Source organism: Danio aesculapii, chromosome 1 (assembly GCF_903798145.1).
Source record: "Danio aesculapii chromosome 1, fDanAes4.1, whole genome shotgun sequence".
Lineage (NCBI taxonomy): Eukaryota > Metazoa > Chordata > Actinopteri > Cypriniformes > Danionidae > Danio > Danio aesculapii.
The window spans coordinates 42,171,974-42,196,260 of record NC_079435.1 but is presented as its reverse complement, the minus strand read 5'-3'; the positions used below and the strand labels follow the sequence as shown (position 1 = coordinate 42,196,260).

Below are 24,287 nucleotides of genomic sequence, written 5' to 3'. Positions count from 1 at the left end.
TAAATTTTTCTTCTAAACTAAGCACTTTTTTCAGGATCGTATGTGTAGGTTTAGTTATTTCACTTTTTAGGCAAGAATAGGTTAATTTCATTGCTTTTAAAGTGCACAGGAATACAAAAGCTAATCTTAAACCAACATTCAATTGCATCTGAATTCTTCAAATATGTAAAAGATCCACAAAACCCTCTACTGGCCTTGAACAGGTAAGACACCAAATCCCTTTTTTGCACAGACTTTGTGGTGACCACCAGCAGTTTATTCATTTAAAACAGGGGGTTAAACAACATTGTGATTAAAATGTTAAATTAAAAAGCACCCAAAACATATTAAATCTGTTTACATGAAAAAGATGGTGGTCTGACTGGTCAGCTTTACATCAAATGACATAAATTCATGACTCTAGTGCTCTATGCACAGCTAGAGTTTTAAAGTCAACGATAAACTTCAGGTGAAAGCTTAATGTGACTTTTTTCAATTTCACAAGGTTGTTTTTACAGCATCGATGTTGTAATGTCATAACAATACATTCAGTTAAAAAGACTTAAGCATTAATTTAGTTGTTCAAGCGTAAAACGAGATGAAAGATCGTGTAACCACTAGCACCGTCAGTAGCAACAGGCTAGCGCAGAAATTCAATTGAAAATACTGGGGTAAAATAAACAGTCATATTTTAACGACATGGCAGGGGGAAATGGAATTTAATGCCATGCTTCTCGTCCTATCCGAGACCCACTTCATATCAAATATCTAACAGGCAGTGAAGATCGCTGATTTTTAAAGAAATCAAATCTTAAATGTGACAATTTTGTAATAGAAAGAGTTCAGCGGAAGCCCTTGGACTGCCTGGCTGAAAATTAACAGTCTGTGTGCATACAGCCCATTGTGCTGGTGATAAAGCATTCATCTCAATGCAATAGCCATTTCATGTTTAAAAACAAGTTACTTTACTGCCAGAAATCTATAAGTCAAGCACACGTATGCTTTAAACAAAATAACTCATGTGGTGGGATGGGGAGGAGAGAATAAAACATTACAAACATGTTCCCAGACTCAAAATGTTGACAAACATTTACAAACACCTCACATTTCATAAATTACAGGTCACTAAATACAGATGGTGGAATGAAGAAGCAATGGAATCATATAAACTTGGCAAACTTAAAATCGGTATCAGTCTTTTTTCCCCAAGTAAAGGTCTCTCTCGTTTCTTTTTAAACGATTTTTGGTTTAATTCTAGACTTGAACATTGCTAATATATAGCTGGCGTTCTGATTTGTGAGGTTATTTGGTCTAAATCGATCAGTAACTAGATATTGTCTTCTGCTCCAGCACTATGGAAACATTTCTGTCAATCGCTTCAAATATCTGCTGAGATAAATAACCTTTAAATTAATTCAAACACTGTTAATTAGTACATTCATAGTTCACTACTACACGTCAAAAAAGGCAAATAAAAATAATCGTTAGTATATATCATAACATCGTAGATTAGAAAACTGAGAAGTGGTGAAATGAACCAGTAAATGAAAAAGGCATCGGTTATGTTCATGTGGCACCAGATTTGATCAACATTTCCTGCATTAAAAGCAGATAAAAGTGCATTGGAAACCTGCATAGATTAAGACCCACGTGATAAGACTGGTTATGTGTGGTTGGTTAAGACTAAGAGCAGTTCAGAATATCCTGGTAGTGGCATGTTGTAGTGTCTCTCACTCTGGTCGGGGAGTCAGGCCGTTCTTCTCAGGTTGGTAGAAGTGCTCCACAATGGCATCGACCAGGTTATCCAACTCACTTTTCAACTGGTTGAGATCACTAGAGACAAGGACAGAAAACATGATTACACTAATCAAACTCTACTTGTGAGCTATTTACATTATTTAGCAAATTCCAAGAGTGGGATTATCTCTCTAAAGTAAAAATGTATATATTATAACAAGTGTTCTTATGATTGTAAGTGTATATTGAGTATAATGTTTTTAGTATGCCAAAGTTCTGTAAACACAGAAGACCTTAAAATATGTCAAATAACATTGAAAGTTTCTATAGGGTTACTATTGACCATTGTTTATCACACAATGAAGGCTACTGTTGCATATTAAGGCATGTGATCAGCTATCGATTATTTTTGTCCTTTATGAGGAAACAATAATAGTAATAATAATAGATCTTTATTCGTTTTTACAATTAATAACAATATTAAACTAAGTTAATGTGGTCAGATGTAATTTATTATTATTACTGATTAACAGTTTTATTGATTCTTAAGCAAGATGCAGAATAGAATACAGTATCTCTGTACAGAATCAAACTTTTACCGTGTTAACAAACCCAAACAAAGTAGTTCCCATCTAAGACATTGTGGTCACAACTTGGCTATAATTAAATACATTTAGAACTTATACAAAAGTCAGAAAGTGAGAAGAAAAAAAAAACTAAATGAAAATAAATGAGGTCAATAAATAAAATCAGTTCTTATAAACCCATCAAATTGTGTTATTATTATTATTATTATTATTATTATTATTATTATTATTATTATTAATAATAATAATAATAATAATAATAATAATAATAATAAAGATAATAATAATAATAATAATAATAATAATAATAATAATGATGATGATATAATAATGATGATAATAATAATAACAATAATAATAATAATAATAATATTAATAATAATCATCATCATAAAATAATAATAATAATAGTAAATATTACTGCTAATACTACTATTAATAATACTAATAAAAATAAAAATAGTATTGCTTAAAATAAATTAGAATAATAATAATTAAAAAACTATTAATTCCTTTTATAATAATACACAATGTGATATTACTAAATTTATTATATAATAAAACAATTTTATATTATTATCATTGTATTACAAAATTAGTGGAAATTATACTGATGTTACCAAAAACAGTAATATCCTGTAACATTAAAAAGTAACTATCATAAATATTAAGATTGATACCATTTCATTATATATGATAAGATATAATGACATATGTACTGTAACTACAGTCATACATTTGTAATATTACCATTGTATAGTCATATTGAATACTAATAATCATAGTATTATATAGAAAAAATCTGGTTAGATCTAATAACATATTATCAATACAATTTCTACATTACTTTATGATAAGAACTTATATATATACTGTATATAATGGGTACAACTTATAATACAGCTAATATGAAATAGATTTTTTATTAAAATGTTTACATTTATTAATTTCCTTAAATATATTTCATGTATAAAAAATAAGAAATACACTGTTTCTGCAATAATAACACTGAAGTGTGACAAAAAATAAAGTTTTCTGCGATTAGAAAAACTAACAAAACTGATTGAGATAAAGCCACTAAAAAAAGTTACAAATTTGCTTTGAGATTACATTAAATTATCTGCTCAAGTCAATTTTTTTAACTTGCACTGAAGATGCAATGGAGGCCAATTTATTATGAGAAAAGTGGCTGATTTATACAAATTTATACAACGTTTATTATAACATTTTTAAAAGGAGAAGTGCCTCAAATCCCACTCATAAACCCAACCATGATTGGGATATGAGCAAATTGCACTAAAATGCACAAATGTAATTGTACAAACTCATTCGAGTCCAACAAATAAGCCACTAAATCAAACAGTTACGAATGTTTTGACAAGAGATTGCATTGAATTATCTTCTCAAGTCGATTTTTTTTTTTTTACTAGTGCAGAAGATGCAATAGAGGTCAATTTATTATCAGAAAAGTGGCTAATTTGTACGAATTTATACAATTTCAATCACACAAAAACGTACAATTTTTAAAAGGAGAAGTGCCTCAAATCCCACTCATAAACACTGGAATATGAGCAAATTGTACTAAAATATTAAAATGTAATCGTACAAATTAATTCGAATTCAATAAAGTAGCTACTAAATCAAAAAGTTAGTTTTACGAATTTGCCGTGAGATTGCATTAAAGGGTCACGAAACACCAAAACACATTTTTTGAGCTGTTGACAGTCATATAGGTGTCCCACGCTGCTAAAAACACTATTAGGACACATATATTTCACAAAAAAGTGAAAATTGGTTGTTTTTGTGTTATTATTTCGAGCAAATACGTTCTTCCGGTTTGAAACGAATTTTTGAAGTTGCTTCATTAATATGCATGATAGCTTCGAAGACTGTTTGTACCTGTACAGTGTTCAGACGGCAGAGAGATGCCATGTTGTGTTGCCAAAACAAGTGGGAGAAGAAGAATTGTTTGGAGCTACGGGTCATCAGTGTTGCTTTTATAATTTGCTGCATCGAAGGTTTTGTTTTCATTTTCCCGCTATGAGAGCGCAGCTGGACTCACGTGTGGATTACAAAGCATGAGGCGCGCGACAGAAATACGTGTCTAAGGAACATTTTTTACCTGAGAGCTTTTCTTCTCATTTGGAAATTGTAAAATTCGGATTTGCCGCTCGTCTCCTTTTAATAAAGACGCGGCTTCAGTTTGTGTTGACTGACCTGTCTCTGCAGATTTGGTAAGTAAGCGATCAGTGTCTTTGTTTGTTTATTCAGAAGCAAAGTTAGTTCGTATCGTCAGCAGTACTCTTTCAGTGTTTAAAGACGGTCCTTAGTCAAATGATTTCTAAGTTACTAAAGTTTACAGTACGTTAATATCACTAAAATATTATGGACTGAAAGATTCTCTGTAAATGCTGCTCTCCGAGTGTAAACAGGTAAACACAGCAATCAAACTATTACTGTTGTGTAGGATTTTCATCGCATTTTGTGACAGGTAAGTCTATACACAGCTTTCTGACGCTACCTACAGAGTGCATCTAAGTTTCCTAGAAATGTGGAGGCTTTTTTTCTCTCATTCGCCATACGGTATCAAACATTGCATTAAAATTACACGCTTCCAGCAATTCCTCGAATCAAATATCTCGTTTGTCACAAGGGGCATGAATGAAATTCCTGAATGAAAGTGCCAAACTGCAGTTAAAGTCCACCCTTTTAATAATTAGTCAAATAATTTGATTACTGATATCCATGTAAACAGTCACTGTCTTTCTGCCCTGCGTCTGTGTGTTTGTTTCGTCTCTGTGAAAATCAGCGCGTCCAAATCAAAACTCCCATTTTTGTGCAAATTTTTATGCACCTTCCCTCTTTCCCTCCTCCCTAAACAGAGCTGGACACACCCACTTTCCTGACTTTTTCCAAACTAGAGTTGTGAAAACACCCTGCTGAAACGTGGCCCTTTAAATTATGTACTTTTTTTAATTTGCACGGAAGATGCAATTGAGGTGAATTTCACATAATGCATTATAGGTCATTCATGCCGCCTGGTGGAAATGAGCCCCTGTTCATGCATTTGCATTGACTTGCATTATATGCACTAACGCAAATACTTAAATTCACATTTGGTGTAAACCCAGCTTAACGGTGTGAACTGATGAAGCTATTGAAACCTGTTTCCTGGAGCTGCACAGAGTTCAGTGTAGTATTTGACTTTAGGCTCCGTCCCACTGGTCCTCATTGTAGCCACACCACCATTAGCAAAACTGAAGGTAATCATCTGACTGCTCTTACTGGTGGGCAGAACCTGAGAGGAGCAATGACAGAAACACACATTTAAGACACAAATGAGCTCAACTACCACCAAAATTCTCCAATCTTTATGAGCTACACACAGCCTTGTTGTTGGGCTGATTGCTGTCGTATCCAGTCGTAAGGTCCCTCACTGCACTGATGGCAAAACTCCCACACTCTTTAGGGTACGAGTTGTCCACTCCGTAGTTTCGGAGGCGCTCAAACAACTTCTTAATGGTGTCTTGGTTGTGACAGATGAAGTAGGAATTCTTGGTAATGTGGTAACCATACCTGAAAGCAGCCACGTATGATTAACATTGAGATGGAGAACACGATTTGTAATTATGAAAGATGTCAGTGCTACATTTTTAGTGACGTACTCTTCATAAATGGATCTCAGTTGATGGGACAGAGTTATGTTTTTAGACGCCAGGTATGAGATGAATTCACCAGCGATGGCAGCTGCACTCACACCATCTTTGTCCAAAACTGCAGGAGAACACATGTAACCTACAAAAACAAATAAAAAAAACACATTAAAGCTTATATATAATAATGTTTGCGCCACTGCAGTATTAATAGAACAATCTCATATTGTGCACAGTGTGTTTGGTGTAGCATAAAATGCATTACTATTACAGGGTATATGCAGGAATCCTAAAGGAAATTTCAATACCTTTTTAAGACTTTTTAAAGACCTTCTCAGAATATTTTAAGGCCTTGTCGCCACTTCAAGTTCTAATTGGATATCAAACCTTTAACTTAATAAACAGTTGCTAATAAACAGTTGTAGTTAAGTTAATGAATGGAGCACAACCGTGTAACAGAACTCAGATAAGCTCGGAAGAAACAAACCTTGAAAGAATACATTACGTGCTTGTTTTCAGTAACAGGTTTCAGTCACTGTTTAAACTCGTCTTTCTCCAACCAGGAGTATGCAAACTTGCATTATCTCATTTTGCTCTATGCCAGGGCTATTCAATTAGTTTGTAATGGGGGCCAGTTTATGGAAAGCATCCCAAATGAGGGGCCGGAGAGACATGACTTGCAATATGAGTGATGACACAACAGCATATAAGAGCCCATATGTTGTATTTTTGCTCCTTAAGAAACTCACGTTATATTTTTCTACATTAAAATGTTAATATATTGTATTTTGAAACTACATAACATCACTGCATTGTACACTAGGCTTTTTTACAAAGATTCAAATGTTGTATTTCAAAGCACAACAAAAGCAGTGCATTGCTTACTCTATGGCGTGAGATGTTTTCTTCTCAGTGCGTCTGAAAGGCGCGATCGCATTGCTCCACTAGCGCACACATATTGGCACATATTCTAATATTGTAAATAACGAACGGAAAAGACGCAATATGTGCTACAGTTAATCCAGTGTGCGTGCGTATTAGCCTTGGTTCTATAAGCTCAGAACTTTAAACTAGCACAGGTGGTATAACTTTGTTTAGCTGTAGCAGTTCCGTTCCCTGCAACAGAAACGGGACGTTGAGAAGCCTTAAAGCTTAAGTTTCCAAAGGTTTTGGCTGCTCACGCCACTCGCTTAATGTCAGGTGACTCACGCTCTGCGCACCTGCAGCTTGTGTTGTATTGAACAGACGCAGGTCACTCCATAGCGGCCGTTTTTCGACTGAACTAAGTTTATTTTTGATGTCTTGGTCACACTATTTGGAGGGCCGGAACAAATTCCCTTGCGGGCCACCAATTGAATAGCCCTGCTCTATGGTTTCGCTACACGTAGAGAGCGTCACATCACTTTCCACGTTTGCCGCAAATTACTTGACATCACCTGGACAGAGGAGCTTGGCCGGACGCACCCAGCCAAAACCAATCGAGGAAAATAAATGTATTTATGCTTTTTTGGAGTCAAACATTTTGGACAACGCTTGAACAAAATTTAAGACCTCATAAAAACAGGATTAAGACTTTCTAATAGACTTTCTAATGTTCACATAATTGATTTAATACTTTTTAAGACCCTGCGGACACCCTGTGTTATGATATTGTGATGCACACAACTTTACTGAATCACAATGATATGTATAAGTCCTAGCTAGGACAGAGGGTTATGTGTTATTTAATTAGCAAAACATTTCACCCCAGGTAACTCACTGCACACACTACAGGACTACAGTGTTATAATCTGGGTAAAGGTGTTTTTCTCATTAGCAAAATTATGATTTTTCAATAAGTCTCTTGTACTTGATTCTGATTTCAAAGCTCTTGTTTAGATTTTTTTCTTGATTTCATTTAATTAATGTGATAGTTACTATAAAATACTATTGACTCAAAAGAATAATAAATAATAATGCTATAATTAAAAAAAAAAAATCGGTTTCTAAAGTCAATTACAAAGAAGAATAACTGTCATTTCAAGTACATTAAAATTGAAGCATCAATATTTTGAGAATCAATTTTTTTTGGAAACATTTATTTTTGGATATCCCAATCTAGTGACATTTTGATGCTACAGTCTGACACAATTTTCCAATTATAATAACACTTATATTATTATTGATATTACCTTAAGTTTTCTATCTAAAAATGTTAACACTTCAATATGTTCTCTCTGTCGCCGTGCTCGCCGTCGCGGCAGTTAATGCGCCTACAACTTTTGACCGCTGGGTGGCGCTTTAACCATAGACTTCATCAGCTAAAACATCAACACGCAATTTTCAGCTTTGCCTTTTCACAATACTAGATAGGATAGGGTACTGTGTGTATACCTTATGCAAAGATACTGTATGTGATGTGTTCAATAAAATATAATTTTGTTTGGTTGTTTTGGTTTCACTCTGCTTTTACACTATACTATATGTTTTAGAAAGATATCTACAATACATGGTGAGAAGCATAACCCTTGGCTGCAAATATAAGAAGTTCTTTAGCCTTTATAGTTCCCTATTAAATTGTGTTGGGGTAAAAAGAACGTTAAATTTCTAAATCCTTTAGTTTTATTTAGAATATGAAAAAAATCTTAAAATATGCAAACAAATAAATTAATTAAACACAGACTGTAAAGGCATTCGTTAAAACAACACAGGACGAGACACATTTAGTAAAAGATAATCAAATGGCTCTCATTTTGAACGAATAAATGTTTTCATAATGGAAAAAAGCTTTATTACTCACTCAGCATGCGCGGTGTAACCGTTTTCAAGGTCTGTCTTTGTTAACAAGGCTGCTTGGTTTAACGTGCTTTAATGTGTCTAGGTGTGACAGCCTACGATCAATGGGATACCAGTCTAGATTGTTACCACCAGAATTTCACACAAATGCACATCTAGTGATTTGCAGTGTGTGGATGTGAGCCATGTGTACCAATAGCTTCTTCAAAGGCAAACAGAACAGTCTTTCCCTGGTCCATTAGCTCTCTGGCTCGGTTTCCCATCCATTTAAAGCCTGTAAGAGTCTCCTGCGCAAGAGATATGCAAAAAGTCAGTTAAAAATACCAACGAATTCCCATTATTTTTCAAAAACCTATACTATTTGATGACTAGATTGCATTTTTATTATTATTATTCGGTCACACTTTACAATAAGGTTCATTAGTTAATGTTAATTAATGCATTTACTAACATGAACAAACAATGAACAATATATTTACTACAGTATTTGTTCATGTTAGTTAACTTTAGTTAATGAAAATACAGTTGTTCATTATTAGTTCATGTTAACTCACGGTGCATTAAATAATGTTATCAAGCATGGACTTGAATGTTAATAATGCATTAGTAAATGTTCAGTTATGATTAATAAATGCTGTACAAGTGTTGTTCAAGATTAGTTCATGCTAGTAAATGCATTAACTAATGAACCTTATAGTAAAGTGTTACCTATTATTCTGTAAAAATTCATACTGTAGTTTTTGAGTCACACTATTGGTGCAGCAGACCTGTCAAGTTTCTAGCCATAAGCAATGAATATTTTTCATCCTTGCGTTCATTGATGAAATTAACACTGTTTTAAAAAACAGTGTTAAAAAATCCCAAGAGCCCTGAGAATGTCCAGAATGCTTCAACTCTAAATACATAAAAGCCTGTTTATCATTCAATGCTTTAAATGCCCCTTTTTGAGTGGAGGCAAAAACAACCCATTTTTGTGTCTGCTGCTTAGGAACTAGGATAATGTGAAGTGTAAAACTACAATCTACAAAAGAAAACTACAATCAAGGCATTTGAAAAAGTTCAGTGTTAAACGTTTAATAGAAACCATTTAAATGTCATGCTAAAAACATAAAAATGGCATCATATATTTTTATTAGTCTAAATTTAATATTCTCCTGAACAAAGAGTTGCCTTGTGTTTGGGATGAATAGCCCTGAGTTAGAGAAACCACACAACTGAAGAATCATTTATTGTATTACTTTTTACATGCCAAACAATGAAACCTACCTCAAAGTGAAAGCCTTCTTTCACTGCGATGGCTCTGAGTATTTTTGAGGAGACTGTGCTTGATAGCATGTAGACATCCTTAATGGAGCCTTTTCCCTCAACGTTCTGCTGCTTCCAGCACTGGAAAATCCACCAGCCGAGCAAAGCACCCAATTCATTCCCTGAGAAAACTCTCCACTTCCCACTACAGAGAATTATAGCCCTTTACAATTTGAGACACTGAAATGAAAAGCAACACTAAATGCTAAACAACACTGACCTCTCCTGTTTCTCTGCAATAGCTAGTCTGTCAGCGTCAGGGTCATTCGCCAGAATAACAGTTGCTCCTTCTTTATCAGCAAGCGCGAAGGACAGCGTCTACACAAACACATACAGATCCATTTGCCATTACATACACTGTAAAAAGTGAAAACTCAAACAAATGACTTCGGTTTGATACAACTACATGAATGAATTAGTTTCCACTTAATTTATTATAGTTTTCTATAATAAATAATAGAAAATCTAAGTAATTTATTTAAGTTGATCCAACGAGGCGTTTTGTCAGTGTAATAAGAGCCAAGATGTCTATTTTTCCATTTGAATAATGCAGACTGTGTGTTTGTGTCAGTGTACTGTACCAGCACTCCCTCTCCCTCCTCAGGGTTTGGGTATTTGACGGTGGGGAACTCCGGATCAGGATCTTTCTGCTCTTCCACGGCGTAAGGAGGCTGAAGGTCAAAGGCTTTAAAAGCAGCCTGGACAAAAATATGTCCCACTCCATGAACTGATGTATGTACAATCTTCACTGCTGTACTTTTATTCAGCTCCCTGTAAGGACAGAAGTTGTTTTATCATTATTACCATTTCAAAACGTTTTGAAAATTATATGGTTCTCCACTAGTGGGCGATGTGTGTAACATCAAAACATCCGTACAAATCATGCAGGTTCACTCAGATCTCACCCACTTTCTGAAGTTGTTATGAACTTTCTAAAGGTCAGCAAACACACTGGAATCTTAGCAAATACTTGCCTCACACACAAGAGAAATAGATCCGCGTAAAGCTTGAAATCTCCACTTTTAAATGAACTAGCTACACTTGAAACCAATTGTTCTCAATTTTTGTAATCTGTATGAAACAAACGTGAGGGACAGTCTGTTGCATCAAACGCATATCACATAACAGCAACTACTCAAGCTCCCTAAACTTGTCAACAAAGAGGCCGGGTCATTTTGGGGGGGAGATCTGCCATCAAGACCAAGTTGGGATTTACATTAGAAGACCAGCGCAATCAAACGATCCATTATACAGAACATGATAATGTGTTAATTATACATAATTATGCAACAGAAGAAGCCATTAAGGAGTTTGTTGTCATGAGCTTGTTCCCTTCATTAGCTTGGGCAACCTGAAAAAATGCAGATATTGTGTAATTTAGACATTTAGAAATGAAACTTAAGAGACAGTTGTTGTATAATTGTGTTGGTGATTCCAAATTTGAAATTTAATCATAAGCTTGGCAAATAGTTTTGGAGGGTTTGATGTTTTCCCATTCAAACAGAATGCCAGAGAGGCATTTTAAAGATGGCCACCGAGTGAAAGACTTGCCTTAAAGTGTGTAGTGTATGTCTTCATTTAACAGACTGTCAGAATTTCAGATTTATCTTTCAAATTTTGTCAATTACATCAGAACATTTCAACAGAATTTTGTTTGATTCTCCTGTGTGATGTGGTCTGACAGATCACAGTAGGCACCTCAGTTCAAACATGCATAAACATGCATAAAAGCAAAGAGTCTCTATGAAATACATCCACAAATAGTAACAAGAGGACCATTTTAAGTTCATTAATACTAAGTAGAAACTGTAATGTGTCTTGTGAATAGATCACTGGAAACACACTGTAATCCAAGTATAAACAGAGTTTGCAAATCGGTTCTGATTTGACTTTACATACAATGAGTCTACCTGTGAAAGCAGTGCTGCTGGATAGTTTGGCAGTATTCTCTGTGTATGTCCTGGTATGGGTCATTAAGCAGTGAACTTCGAAGACCCTCGTCTGTGTCCCAGGATTCAGGCCAGGGCACAAGGTTTTGCTCTATAGCTGCAGCGATGCCCTTATCATGAGGAGGAATGATCTGAGCTCCATTTGCCCAGTACACCTTAAACACATAAACACACCAAAATGTTGAATTTCTCCAACCAAATATGTTAGAAATATCCAACATCTTATTTAGTTGCAGGGATGAATACTACCTTGTAACCGTTATCTTGTTTGGGATTATGGGAGGCTGTTACCATGATACCAGCACACAGTCCAAGATGTGACACAGCAAAAGGCTAAAAGAAAAAGAGAGGATTTGATCATTTTATTGCATTACTGTTCAAAGGTTTTGGGGTCTGTATGTTTGGGGTTTTATTTGTCTTTGGTCCAAATTACAGTAAAACAGTATTATATATTGAAATTGTACTGCAATTTAAGCTGTTACTTTATTGGGCCGGTAGCATGATAATTTAACATACAGTTGAAGTCAAAATTATTATGTATAATTTTCTTTTGCAAATGATGTGTAACAGAGTAAAGAATTTTACTTTCTTCTGGAAAGTCTTATTTGTTTTATTTCGACTTGAATAAAAGCAGTTTTTAATTTTTAAAAAACCATTTTAATGTTAATATTATTAGCCCCCTTAAGCAATGTTTTTTCGTCTACAGAACAAACCATCGTAATACAATGATTTACCTGATTACTCTAACCCATCTGTAACAAAGGCAAAGGTCAACAAGAACAAACGGTTTCATGAGGGTACTCTAAAAGTGTAGTCATGGTTACAGGCAGAGGTCGGTACAGGCAGCAAACAGGATAAATAAGGAACGAAATGAGGGTCAGGAAACACGACAAGACTGGACAAGGAAACGCTTTGTAAAGTTACAGGTAAACAAGACTCAGTACTGTGTGTGTGAATGTGAGGTGTATTTATAGTCCTGGTAATCAGTCTATGATAAGCTTCCAGCTGTGTGCGGGCAATCAGTGAGAGAACTGGAACTGGTGTGTGTGTGAGGATCTGGTTCATGATGGGATTTGTAGTTCTCCTGCGATCTGCAACTTCTAGATCGCAGCTGATCATGACACCGCCTAGTTAACAAAATTAACCTAGTTAAGCCTTTAAATGTCATATTAAGCTGAATACTAGTGTTTGAAAATATGTAGTAAAATATTATTTACTGTCATCAAATGTTTAATCAAGATAAAATAAATCAGTTACAAGAAATTATAAAACTATTATGTTTAGCAATGTGTTGGAAAAAACACTTCTCTCCGTTAAACAAAAATTAGGGGAAAAATATACAGGGGGCCTAATAATTTAGGAGGGCTAAAAATTCTGACTTCAACTGTATGTTTCACATTATTTCATGGATAAGAAAGCTTTACTACAACTTCAGAAAGTGATCAGCCATGTTTTACTGTTGCATTAAATAAATCAGACATTTCAATATTGTAATCAAACTAAAATAAATATATAAAATCACCACCTGGTGATTTTAAGTGATTTTAAGTCTTAACTTGGCCACAATCTTCTCTGTGTTTCAGCAAATGGAATGATTTTTTTGTAACAAACCTTATTTTGACACATATATGCTGGAATGTGCATTGAAATTTTTCAAAAAGTCAACAGTACACTCAATTTGCATCCCTTTCGTTAGGTTAGTGGTTGTTTTTGCCCTATTGACTTTCATTATAACCAAATTTTTTTATCACAAAGCCATGACACCATATAATTATATATTCTTGATTGTTGTGATTTTTGCAGTTTATCATCAATTGTAGTGCAAAAAAGCTTAGTTTCTAGCTTTTATATGGAGTTATATAGAGTATAGTGTTTGTCTGTGTGTATGTGAGAGTGTAAGAGAGATCTTTGACATATTAAGGTGAGAAAATCAAAATAAGCAGCTCAACATAGTAAGTGTATTCACTTACTCCATAGAACTCCATATAGAAGCCAGAAACCTTTTTTGTACAGGTCTATCTAAAGGGTTAAAGGTACCAATTGATGATCAACAGAAAAAACTACACATTTTACCTCTTCCCAACAAGGAAAACCAGCAACAATCAAGAATGCATGATTATTTGGTGTCATGCCTTTGCAATCAAAAAATGTCATTAAAATGGAACTCAGGGCGACATGGTGGCGCAGTGGGTAGCACAATCGCCTCACAGCAAGAACGTTTCTGATTCGGGCCTCGACTGGGTCAGTTGGTATTTCTGTGTTCATGTGGATTTTCTCCCTGTGTTAATGTGGGTTTTCTCTGGGTGCACCGGTTTCCTCCACAGCCCAAAGACATGCGCTATAGGTGAATTGAATAAACTAAATTGACCGTATTGTATGTGTGTGAATGCAAGAGTGTATTGGTGTTTCCCAGTGCTGGATCAGTTGGCAGTTCATTCCGCTGTGGTGACCCCTGTTTAATAAAAGGGACTAAGCCAAAAAGAAAATGAATGAATAAATAAATAAATAATGGAAGTCAATGGGTCAAAAACAGCCACCAACATAACGAAAGGGTAGTCAATTTGAACAATACAAAAGAGTTAAATAATAATATATGTAAATCAATTCATTGTAATATGTACAGTACATTGAGATATGCATATTGGAGATTGATAATTCCGATATATTGTGCAGCCTTACTATTTTAATACATTTAAAAATGTTATTTATTCCTATAATGACATACAATTTCATTCAACCTTTTAATCTTTAGGGTGACATGATGTATCAGAATGCATTCAAGTGTCAATTTACTGCTCAATAAACATTTTATTAACATTAAAAAACAGAAAAGAATGTATTTGAAATAGAATAAATCACAATTTTCAGCATTTTTTACATAACTGTAACCAAATGTTTTTGGCCCAGAGGACACACAGTAAGAGAAAGCTGTTTGAGGGCTCAAAGGGAAAGGTTGAAAGAGTGATAAGAAAATGAGTGAGAGCGTATTCCTGGACTCATGGGAACCAAAAAAAAAAAAGTTGATGATTGGTGAAGAGTCTTCATGAACCCCTGTAGTCTCTTATGCAACAATCTCACAATGTGTTCACATGCAATTTTTCATTGCTTTTTGTTTTTTGGTCTTTGTTGTTCTTGTAGTCTTCGTAAGTTGCAATGAATAATAAAAAAAAGTGCACACTGCTACAACTTCAAGTGTTTGAATGTATTCCATAAAGGAATCTTGGAATACCTTGCAAATTACTATTGTAATCAATCAGAACCATGGATTATGTCTAAAAATATGGTGATGACCATACCCTAACATAGCACTATGAAATACTAGTGTTACTATTTTTGTTTTTTACACTGAAAAAAAAACATGCTTTTAATGGAGGTGACAAAAGAAAAATGAACACCCATGTCCTGAATGTAATTTACTTATTAAATTTTATGCACTATTCTCTTCAGTATAGAATAATCCGGATCAGTCTAACTTAATGAATGGATTCTAAATAGAGCTATCCAGTCTATCTGGTGAAATTGTATTCATACTGCAATGTATATCTCAGAAAATCTAGTTATTGCAACGTCAGATTTTTCCAATATCATGCAAGCCTACTATAATGTATACTTCTCCACAGGTTAATGACTCTAACATATAGAAATGAGTAACACATAGTAGTGCAAGGAGTGCAAGAGGTTCATAAATACCACATATGGAGTGGGTGTGATGTCACTGAAGAGGTGAACTGGGACGCCTCGGCTCATCAGAACACAAGCAGCAAGACAGGCGAATCTTTTACTGCTGCCGCCGCTGGGAGGGTGAGCGCGAGCATCAAACCCAATCACTACACCCCTTTGCTTCAGATCCACAAAACACTCCTCCAGGTATGCACAGAAACCCTACCAGAAGCAAAAGAGAACAAAGAATATAAATGTTTTGATATAAAACTCATTGTGATAATGTGAAAACTGTCATTTATGAAGCATGCCATTAATGTAAAGTACACCGATTATTCTTTGCTAAACATTTGCTAGTATTGAAAGTGTTTATTTCTTTAACATTAAAATTAATATTTAATATAAAATTAAACTTTAATAGATTAAATAAGAAGGGAGGGATTTAACCAATAAGCAAGATAAGTGGCTGCTTAGGGTCCCACGGAATCTGGGGGCCCCAAATAAAAAACCTAGAAGTATAAATATACCTATAAATTTTTATATAAAATTGTTTTCTGTCATTTTGTATGGTGAGGGTCAAACAAATCTTAAAAATTTAACGTAATTATTACAACTACTTAAATTTGCCCCCCACCCCCAATGATGGAGCAGTCCAGCAGCCAATTCAGGTAAAGATTTAGTTTTAAATGCGAAATAGACTGTTTATTATTTTTTAGTTGTGAATTAATTTGAAGGAAACAAGTTATTTTAAATGTAGAGGTTTCATTAAGATAAAACAAAGAAAAGCAGAGCGAAAAAACTGCAATACAAGTAAATAAAAATAAATAAAAGTACAAAGGTGCATTTTAGGCTGGAATTGCTTACGGCCCTCAAATCAATAAATCAACCTCTGTGGATAAGTTTCTGTATTACTGTTGTGGTATACATGTAACCAAACTCACTGTTCAATCAGGGGCAAATTTAGTGATTTGGAGGTCCTAAATAATTCCGGCCATGGGGCCCGAAAGTTCGAAAACGTACCTTTTGTTCTTTAATTTATTTTGCTGTTTTTATTCTTATATCACTATCTCCTTTTCTACATTTTGTCTTAATACAAAATAATAATAACAACAACATGTAAAGCATCTTGTAAAACTTTTTAAATTGTTTTCTTAAAATGGATTCACAGCTAAAAATGATATAGAAACTGTTTCATTTTTAAAACTAAATCTTTACCTGGTTTGACTGGTGGACTGCTCCATTATTGAGGGTGGAGGACACATATGAGCATTTGCGATGTAATAAACATTAAATGTATTTTTTAGACCCACATCATACAAAATATGATAGAAAAATATTTTTTTCAATAATTTTTAGGTATAATTTATACTTCTAGGTATATATTTGGGGGCCCTCAGATTTCCTGGAGCCATAAGCGGCCGCTTACTTTGCTTATTGGTTAAATCCACCCCTGTGTTATTGGTTAAATCCACCCCAATATAGAGGTTTATGTTCACACTAATGCAAGAAATTTGACACAATAAACAATCAAGATGTACAAATATTTGCGTGCAGATTTGATGTTACGATAACAACTTTTTGCTGTGCGATATATTGCACCAAAATTAATTGTGTTAAATTATTTTACTGTCATATTAAGACAATTTTATGGCCACATTATATTATGACAATATGATAATGCAAGAGAACACTTCTTCAAAGAGAACAGAATATTGTTTTTCTTAAGAATATTTAGCTATTTGAATTGGAATACGGAAAAAGGATCCAAAACAAACAAAGCATAAATAAATAATAAAACAAATCAACAATTTATATGTAAATCTAGGCATAGTCAGGATTTGGAATTCTAAAAGTATCAGCTGTAATACATCACAGCACAAAAAATGATCACACTTATTTCCATATATTGCAAGATAAGTCATTATATATTAAGTCATATATAGTCTATCAAAACAGGCCTACTTATGAATAAGATCTCCAATTACTTTTATTAATATACTCTGAAGAAAACTGGCCTTCCAATAAGAAAGACACCTTCTTGAATTTTTCATGTTCTCCTGAAGATCTTGAATAACTTGCTCTGCTGTGTTTTAGTTGGATCGAAACTCTTCAGGAAATAGATATTTAGGAGCCAAAGTTGAGAATCCCGGGTAGAGCTGCACAATATATCGTTACAGCATGGATATCGCAATGTGTGCATCCGCAATAGTCAAATTGCAAGATATGCAATGTTGAGTCTGGATTGTAGTTGACCAGGAGCCACAGAATACATGTGGTTTGTAGAGTCACAGCAAAATTTAACCATAACAGAGTGAAAGTTCATCATTTGTATGTGTTTTTAAGGTCTGTAACTGAGCATTTCAAGAGAGTTGGAATTTGGTGACAAAGATTAATTGTAAAAAAATATTATTTCTTAGTATTTTTGTTTTGTTTCTAGTGCAAATATCATTTCAAAGTGAAAAACACAATCATTTTACCTACCCCTTTTGTTTTGCTTGTGTAATGATTGTAAACGGTGTAGTATTTAGGATAATGGTGCAAGACAGGTGAAATACAGTAATTTCCGGTCATACGCTGTCTTTATGAAGGGAGCGAGAGTTGTAAGGAGGAAAGGAGGCATGCAAGCCAAGCAGACAACGCCGAGCAGGCAATGCAGACAAATTCAGGAAGGTTGGGCAGCGTCAATGTTCTTTTAGGATGTGCAGTCAGGGACACCTGAAGGTGCTAATGATGAGCAACAGTTAACATAGCTGTGTTCAGGAATTGGCTTATGTCACTGTTATGAGTCACTATATAAGGAATGCGGAGTATTAATGTATTGCATATTTGCACATTATCTAAGAGTGGGGTATGACATAAAATGCCTTGAAAGCATAGCAAATTTGCACCTGATATGAAAGCCTTGTGATTATTGTGCTCACCTGCTACCAAAGTGATTTTCTATATGTTAATTGTTTGACATCCTTTTTTGTGTATTTAATAAAGCGATATCACTTGTTTTAAAGAAAAAATTTTTTAATTTTGACTTATTTCTTCTGAATATGAAAACAAAACAATATTTTTACTTCAGATTTTTTTGATATTTCACTTAGGAATGAGACAAAGTAAGACTAGCATTTTAATTATTTCATTTCTGTACATGAATACTGTTAAGACTCCACCGAAAACAGTCAAATAGAGCTATTCAGAAACTCTTGTGAAACTGTATTCGTATCGCAATATTTAATCGCAGAAAAACTAAATATTGCAATATCAGATTTTTCCAATATCATGCAGCCCTAATCCCTGGCCTATAGAAATGCACTCTGTATATTATACAAGTCTCTCCTTCTGTTAGAAAATGGCCTTAAGTTTAAATATATACTGTTCTATTCTGTAATAATTAATTCACACACATGTGAGTAGGGTTGCTGTGGTTCATTTACTATTATTTGACAGGTTAAATCCAGTCATATTCAGCAGGAAAACATACAGCTGCAAATTTCTAGGAAGAAACACAGTTTCAGCTAAAATCTTTAATGTTATACCGAAGAGAAAAAAAGTTGCCAACCTCTTGGATCCCCTGAGTGTGGAAATTAATACCACTTTTTAATATTTGGACTGAACTACTCCTTTAAGTTGCGCTAAAAATATATTTTCTTTTGCTTTCATTTAAAATTCCACTTCTGACATTACTGAGGTCCAGACAAAAAAAATGAAACTACACATTTCTTCCCAAAAAGAGTAACATCCATTCGCAAAATAAAAATCCTTACTTTAAAGTAATTGTTCACAAAAAAAGACAAAAATACTATTAATTTAAGATGTAAGTGAGGTTTTTCCCTATATTAGAACATTAAAGTCCCCAAGAAATCTAAACTAACCATATGATTTCGTTGCTAGTTTTGTGGTGAACGTTTCATCGGTGCATGTCATTAAGAAAGAAAAAAAATAGTTCGCCCTTGTCATCTTTAATTGGAATATGTAAATGCACTTCTTGTTTGTTTTTAGCTAAATTATCAGATGATGTGATGTGATTTTGAGGTAATGAGCATGGCTAATGCTGCTCCAACTGTCAGTTTCGACAACAAACAGAAATGGTGAGCAGGAGTCTGTTAAGTTGTGATAACTTTTCCCTCTTCCCTCTTTACTGATCTATCTGAATGAAATGCCTACTTCACTACATCCATTCAGCCTGCGGAAGAAAAAAAACAAGCCACGCCCACTGTTTGCTCATTTAAAATTCCGTTTCTCTAGCAACTGCGTCACATTACAAAAAGAATAACGATCGCAGCTTCCGGTTCACGGGGACTATAAAGAAGTGCTGATTGTCTTTGACTTGCATTTTATGAATCACCAAGAACCACACTTTCAGCTAAAAATCTTCTTTAGTGTTCTACAAAAGGAAAAAACAAGTCACATACATGTCGAATGGCCTGAGGGTGTGTAAATGAACAGCATACTTTCATTTTAGAGTGAACTGTCCCTTTAATGGGGGCAAATATGTTCTATTTGTACCAACCCTCAGTGCAGTTTTGACTATCTCTAAAAATGTGATAAGATGTCACAGGAGGCTTGTTTTCAGTACATCACCTGCGTGGTTTGTATGATAGTGAGGTCGTTCATGCAGGACACTCCTGGTCCCATGGCGGCTCTCAGTCCCGCGGTGCCAAACTCCATACGGGCCCCGAAACACTTCTGCAGCTCCGACAATGCTCCGTCCTTAACCATAGACCGCACAGCAGCAGCCGTCTTTGGATTCTGCAAACACACACACAAAGCTTTTCAATTCAAGTAATGCGACACATGAAATTATACACAAAAAGACATGAAAATTGTACGTATTGTTGACATGTTATTGGCAATAACAGTGTAAATTGGGTAAGAAATTAGCCTTTATGTGTTTACAGGTCCGTGGCCAGAGGGGATTCAGGTGGTTCGAAAGCATCAACCTGAAAATGTCCCATTTTTGACAGTATTTCATCATAAATTGTGAAAATATCTGATAGAAGAAGGCTTTAGGATGAATTTAATGTTTAATTATTCAAATTTATAAATTCTGTTTGAGAAAGTGAGCTGGCCAGTGTGTTTTTTACCTACAGGCTACCGTTTTTTTATTTGTTTTTAGATGTTTTTTAATAAGTTTTAACATAATTTTAATTGTTTTTGTTAATGATGCATGATAGTACACTTGTATTTTAAAAATAAGTATTTTTTTATATTTCTTTGTTAAAGATGTTTAATTTAAAATTCTAATCCCATAACATTATTTATAAATCTGTAATAATTTACAGTTAAGACGCACATTTCAAAATAAACACTTTGTGGTAAAATATTATGGTAAACACTTTGACAAAATATAAGGAAATATTTTTGTTGCATCAAAATATGGTTATGATCACCATTAGACAAGCTAATGCAGTAAATATTAGTGCTTAAAATGTCACAAAATGCAGTATTTGAACCTCATAATTGAATAGAAATTTGGAAGAATAACTGCAAAAAGATCCACTTTTTAAGAAATAAGAACCACCATTTTTAAAAGTCTGGCAGTCCTGCTTTAGGCACATTGATTTTAATTAGTATGTGCTTGTTTGTGTGTGTGTGTGTGTGTGTGTGTGTGTGTGTGTGTGTGTGTGTGTGTGTGTGTGTGTGTGTGTACTTGTTTATGTGGTTTACAAAGACATTTAATTGTATAATGACAAGGGGTATGACCTAGTTGTACTATATTAAGGTGGTTTATGAGGACATGCCCTGCTGTGTCCTTGAAAAATCTAAATGCTTAAAAATCATACTTAACGGGATGTTTTGTCCTTCAAAAATTTAAACAGGTTTTCTGTGATGGTTGGGTTTGGGGGTATTGGTGGGCTAGGGATATATAATGAGCATTATTTACAGTATAAAACACATAATGCTAATGGGGAACCAGTGTGCTCTGCTCACAGTGCTTGTGCCCTATATACAATACAAGTCTGTGTGTGTGTGTGTGTGTTTTGTATTCTTTCATGCAGTGCATGCCCTTCCGGCCGCAACCCAACACTGGGAAACACCCATACACTCTTGTATTCACACACATACACTACGGCCAATTTATCTTATTTAATTAACCTATAGCGCATGACTTTGAAACCGGAGCACCTGGAGTAAACCCAAGCCAACACGGGGAGAACATGCAAACTCCACACAGAAATGACAACTGACCCAGCAACCTTCCAAGTGACCTACTTGCTATCCACTGTGCCACCGTGATGCCCTAATTTCCATTTTTTACAGTATAAAATACATTATGCTTATGGAGATCCAGTGTGTGTGTGTGTGTGTGTGTGTGTACGCATGTCTTGTTTTTCTTATATTGTGGGGATCAAATATACAAGTAGCAATACAAAAGTATAATTTTAACAATCATTTTGACCTTCTGGGGACATTTTTGGTCCCCATAAGGAAAACAGCTCATGAATCACGAAGAATAAAGTATTTTGAAAATGTAAAATTTTAGCTTGTTTTCTGTGAGGGTTGGTTTTAGTGGTAGAGGGGTAGAATATACAATTTGTACAGTATGAATACCATTATGTTTATGGGAAGAGCCCAATAAGATAGCTGTGCGTGTGTGTGTGTGTGTGTGTGTGTGTGTGTGTGTGTGTGTGTGTGTGTGTGTGTGTCTACATGTCTCCTGTTTAGCATGTGAGGGACAATACGCCTTCACTCTCCTGATAAGTGAGAACATGTGAGGAGGATTCAAATCGAAGGACTCTGAGTCTAATCCATTCCTGACTGCAGAGACTTTTATTTTGACTCGAGTAGCACACAAACCAATGTGATAATTTTGGCGACAACACTGCCACTATATACAAAAATAAATCACAATGTGATACCTAATGTATATGCAGTCATCTGATTGTCTAGTTTTACCTAATCAGCAACTTTCCGCTTCTGGATAACCTCATTAATTAGGTTTCTTGTGACCCAGTTAAGCACATGACTTTAATTACTGTAATTAAACTACACTAATATGCATTGTAAGTACATTTCTAGAACCATCCATTGACACATTAGATGCCAGTTATTCTCAATGAACACATTATTCAAAGAAATTTTATTCTACAAGTGAGATAATGGACATCAGTGTATTAAATGATATGCTGACCTTTTTCAGTCTAGGTAAGTCTAGAAAGAGTTTGTTTATCTGTTCTTTGTTATTGAAACATAGTGCTCGTTCTTTTCATGCAGGTCATGTGACCGTAGCAAATGCATAAGCCACGTTTACCCAATGGTAGTAATAAAACATTCTGGTTGGAAAATTACAAATTAGACCTTTATTAATCTCAAAAACTGATCTCGAAATAAAATGAAGGCTTGTTCTTAGATCTCCAGAGGGGAAAAAAAAATAAAGTCTCATTTAGGCGGAGTTAAATTTTGAAAAAACAGCTAGGTTTGCAATCACAAGTCAATCATTTTATTACGGTCAAATCTAAATATATGTTCATTGAAAAACCAAATCAGTAAAATAGATTGATTTCAAGATATGAAAATTCAGGTTTGCTTACTTTGAAATATATGTTTCCTAATAAAATAAAAAATAAACAGTTGTAAACATATTTCAGAATAACTTCTTTCAAACACTATATAAAATTAATAAATATTTATTTTAAAAATAAATAACATATATGACAGACAGACAGACAGACAGACAGACAGACAGACAGATAGACAGATAGATAGATAGATAGATAGATAGATAGATAGATAGATAGATAGATAGACAGATAGATAGATTTAGCGATTTACTTGGTCTCTTATTGTCTAATTTCTGTCTATATTATAGAATTTAGGAAAATAATCCTGGACAAAGTTGAGCAAGATCTGAAAAATAAATGTTTTCATATAGATACTAACTCATATGGTATATTGGCATATCATTAAGCAAACTGACAGTTCAGATTGCATAATGTTCAGTAGCGTAGAGTAAGAACACTTCCTGTAAACTTAAAGCACCAAGAATATGATGTTTAATACTAACGTTAACGTTATTAAGTGTTTCCGTTGATCACCACAATATAAAGACAGTATGTATGCTTCAGTGGTTCCATAACTGGGCTGTCAGCTAATTAGTCACGTATAAAGAACATTTAAACACAGTTTTCAGTAACACGCTCTTGAGCTTAGATTTCAGCACTTTTGTTAAATACTTCGCATATTTAAAGCTTGACGGCAGCGTGAGTTTGGTTTTACCTTGTCATACTGAAGCCACTGCGTGACAGCTTGATCCAGACGACTGTCCCCTGTGCTCCCCTGGCCATTCTCCATGTTGATTTACTTCAAATGTAAACTGTAATTCAAACGAAAAACGAATACGAGATAAGCTTATGAAGTGTGACTCTGGGCGCTCTGTTTTTATTTATCTTAAGCTTAGCCTTTGACTTTTGCTGTTAAGACTGTTAATAATGATACATCCGTATCGCACTGTGAATGAAAGGGATTGGGCGGGGCTTTGCTCAAGGGGTGGAGCACGTGATTGGCTCATGCCATTGCGAAGCAGCTCATTGGTAGAGCAGTCGTGGTTGTCAACTTGTTCCCAGAGTTGCCAAGTCCGCCTATAATACGCGTTTTTGGGATTCTTTTTGACGCGCGTGAGTGCGTTGGACCTGTGATTATTATTTTTTTTA

The 24,287-nt window shown here is 34.6% G+C and overlaps 1 protein-coding gene across 1 annotated transcript; it reads right to left on the bottom strand.

Annotated features, from left to right (window-relative positions):
* Positions 1-200: 200 nt before the first annotated feature.
* On the bottom strand, positions 201-24,099 carry pgm2 (phosphoglucomutase 2). Its single transcript, XM_056460765.1, has 13 exons — positions 23,854-24,099; positions 20,218-20,385; positions 15,676-15,867; positions 12,235-12,318; positions 11,947-12,140; positions 10,618-10,807; positions 10,257-10,354; positions 9,998-10,181; positions 8,925-9,018; positions 5,969-6,098; positions 5,690-5,879; positions 5,468-5,601; positions 201-1,812 (listed from the first exon to the last, which is right to left on the bottom strand). Exons 1-13 carry the CDS (start codon positions 23,926-23,928, stop codon positions 1,710-1,712), a joined length of 1,836 nt encoding a protein of 611 aa, XP_056316740.1. The 5' UTR covers positions 23,929-24,099; the 3' UTR covers positions 201-1,709.
* Between the last annotated feature and the right edge of the window lie 188 nt (positions 24,100-24,287).

Coding starts and splice junctions, on each gene's coding strand:
- pgm2 (XM_056460765.1), bottom strand. CDS start 23,928: ATGGAGAATGGCCAGGGGAGCACAGGGGACAGTCGTCTGGATCAAGCT. Junction 10,808..11,946: donor CAGCAGCACTGCTTTCACAG/GTAGACTCATTG, acceptor CTGTCCTTACAG/GGAGCTGAATAAAAGTACAG. Junction 6,099..8,924: donor TGCCTTTGAAGAAGCTATTG/GTACACATGGCT, acceptor TTGTTTTTGTAG/GTTACATGTGTTCTCCTGCA.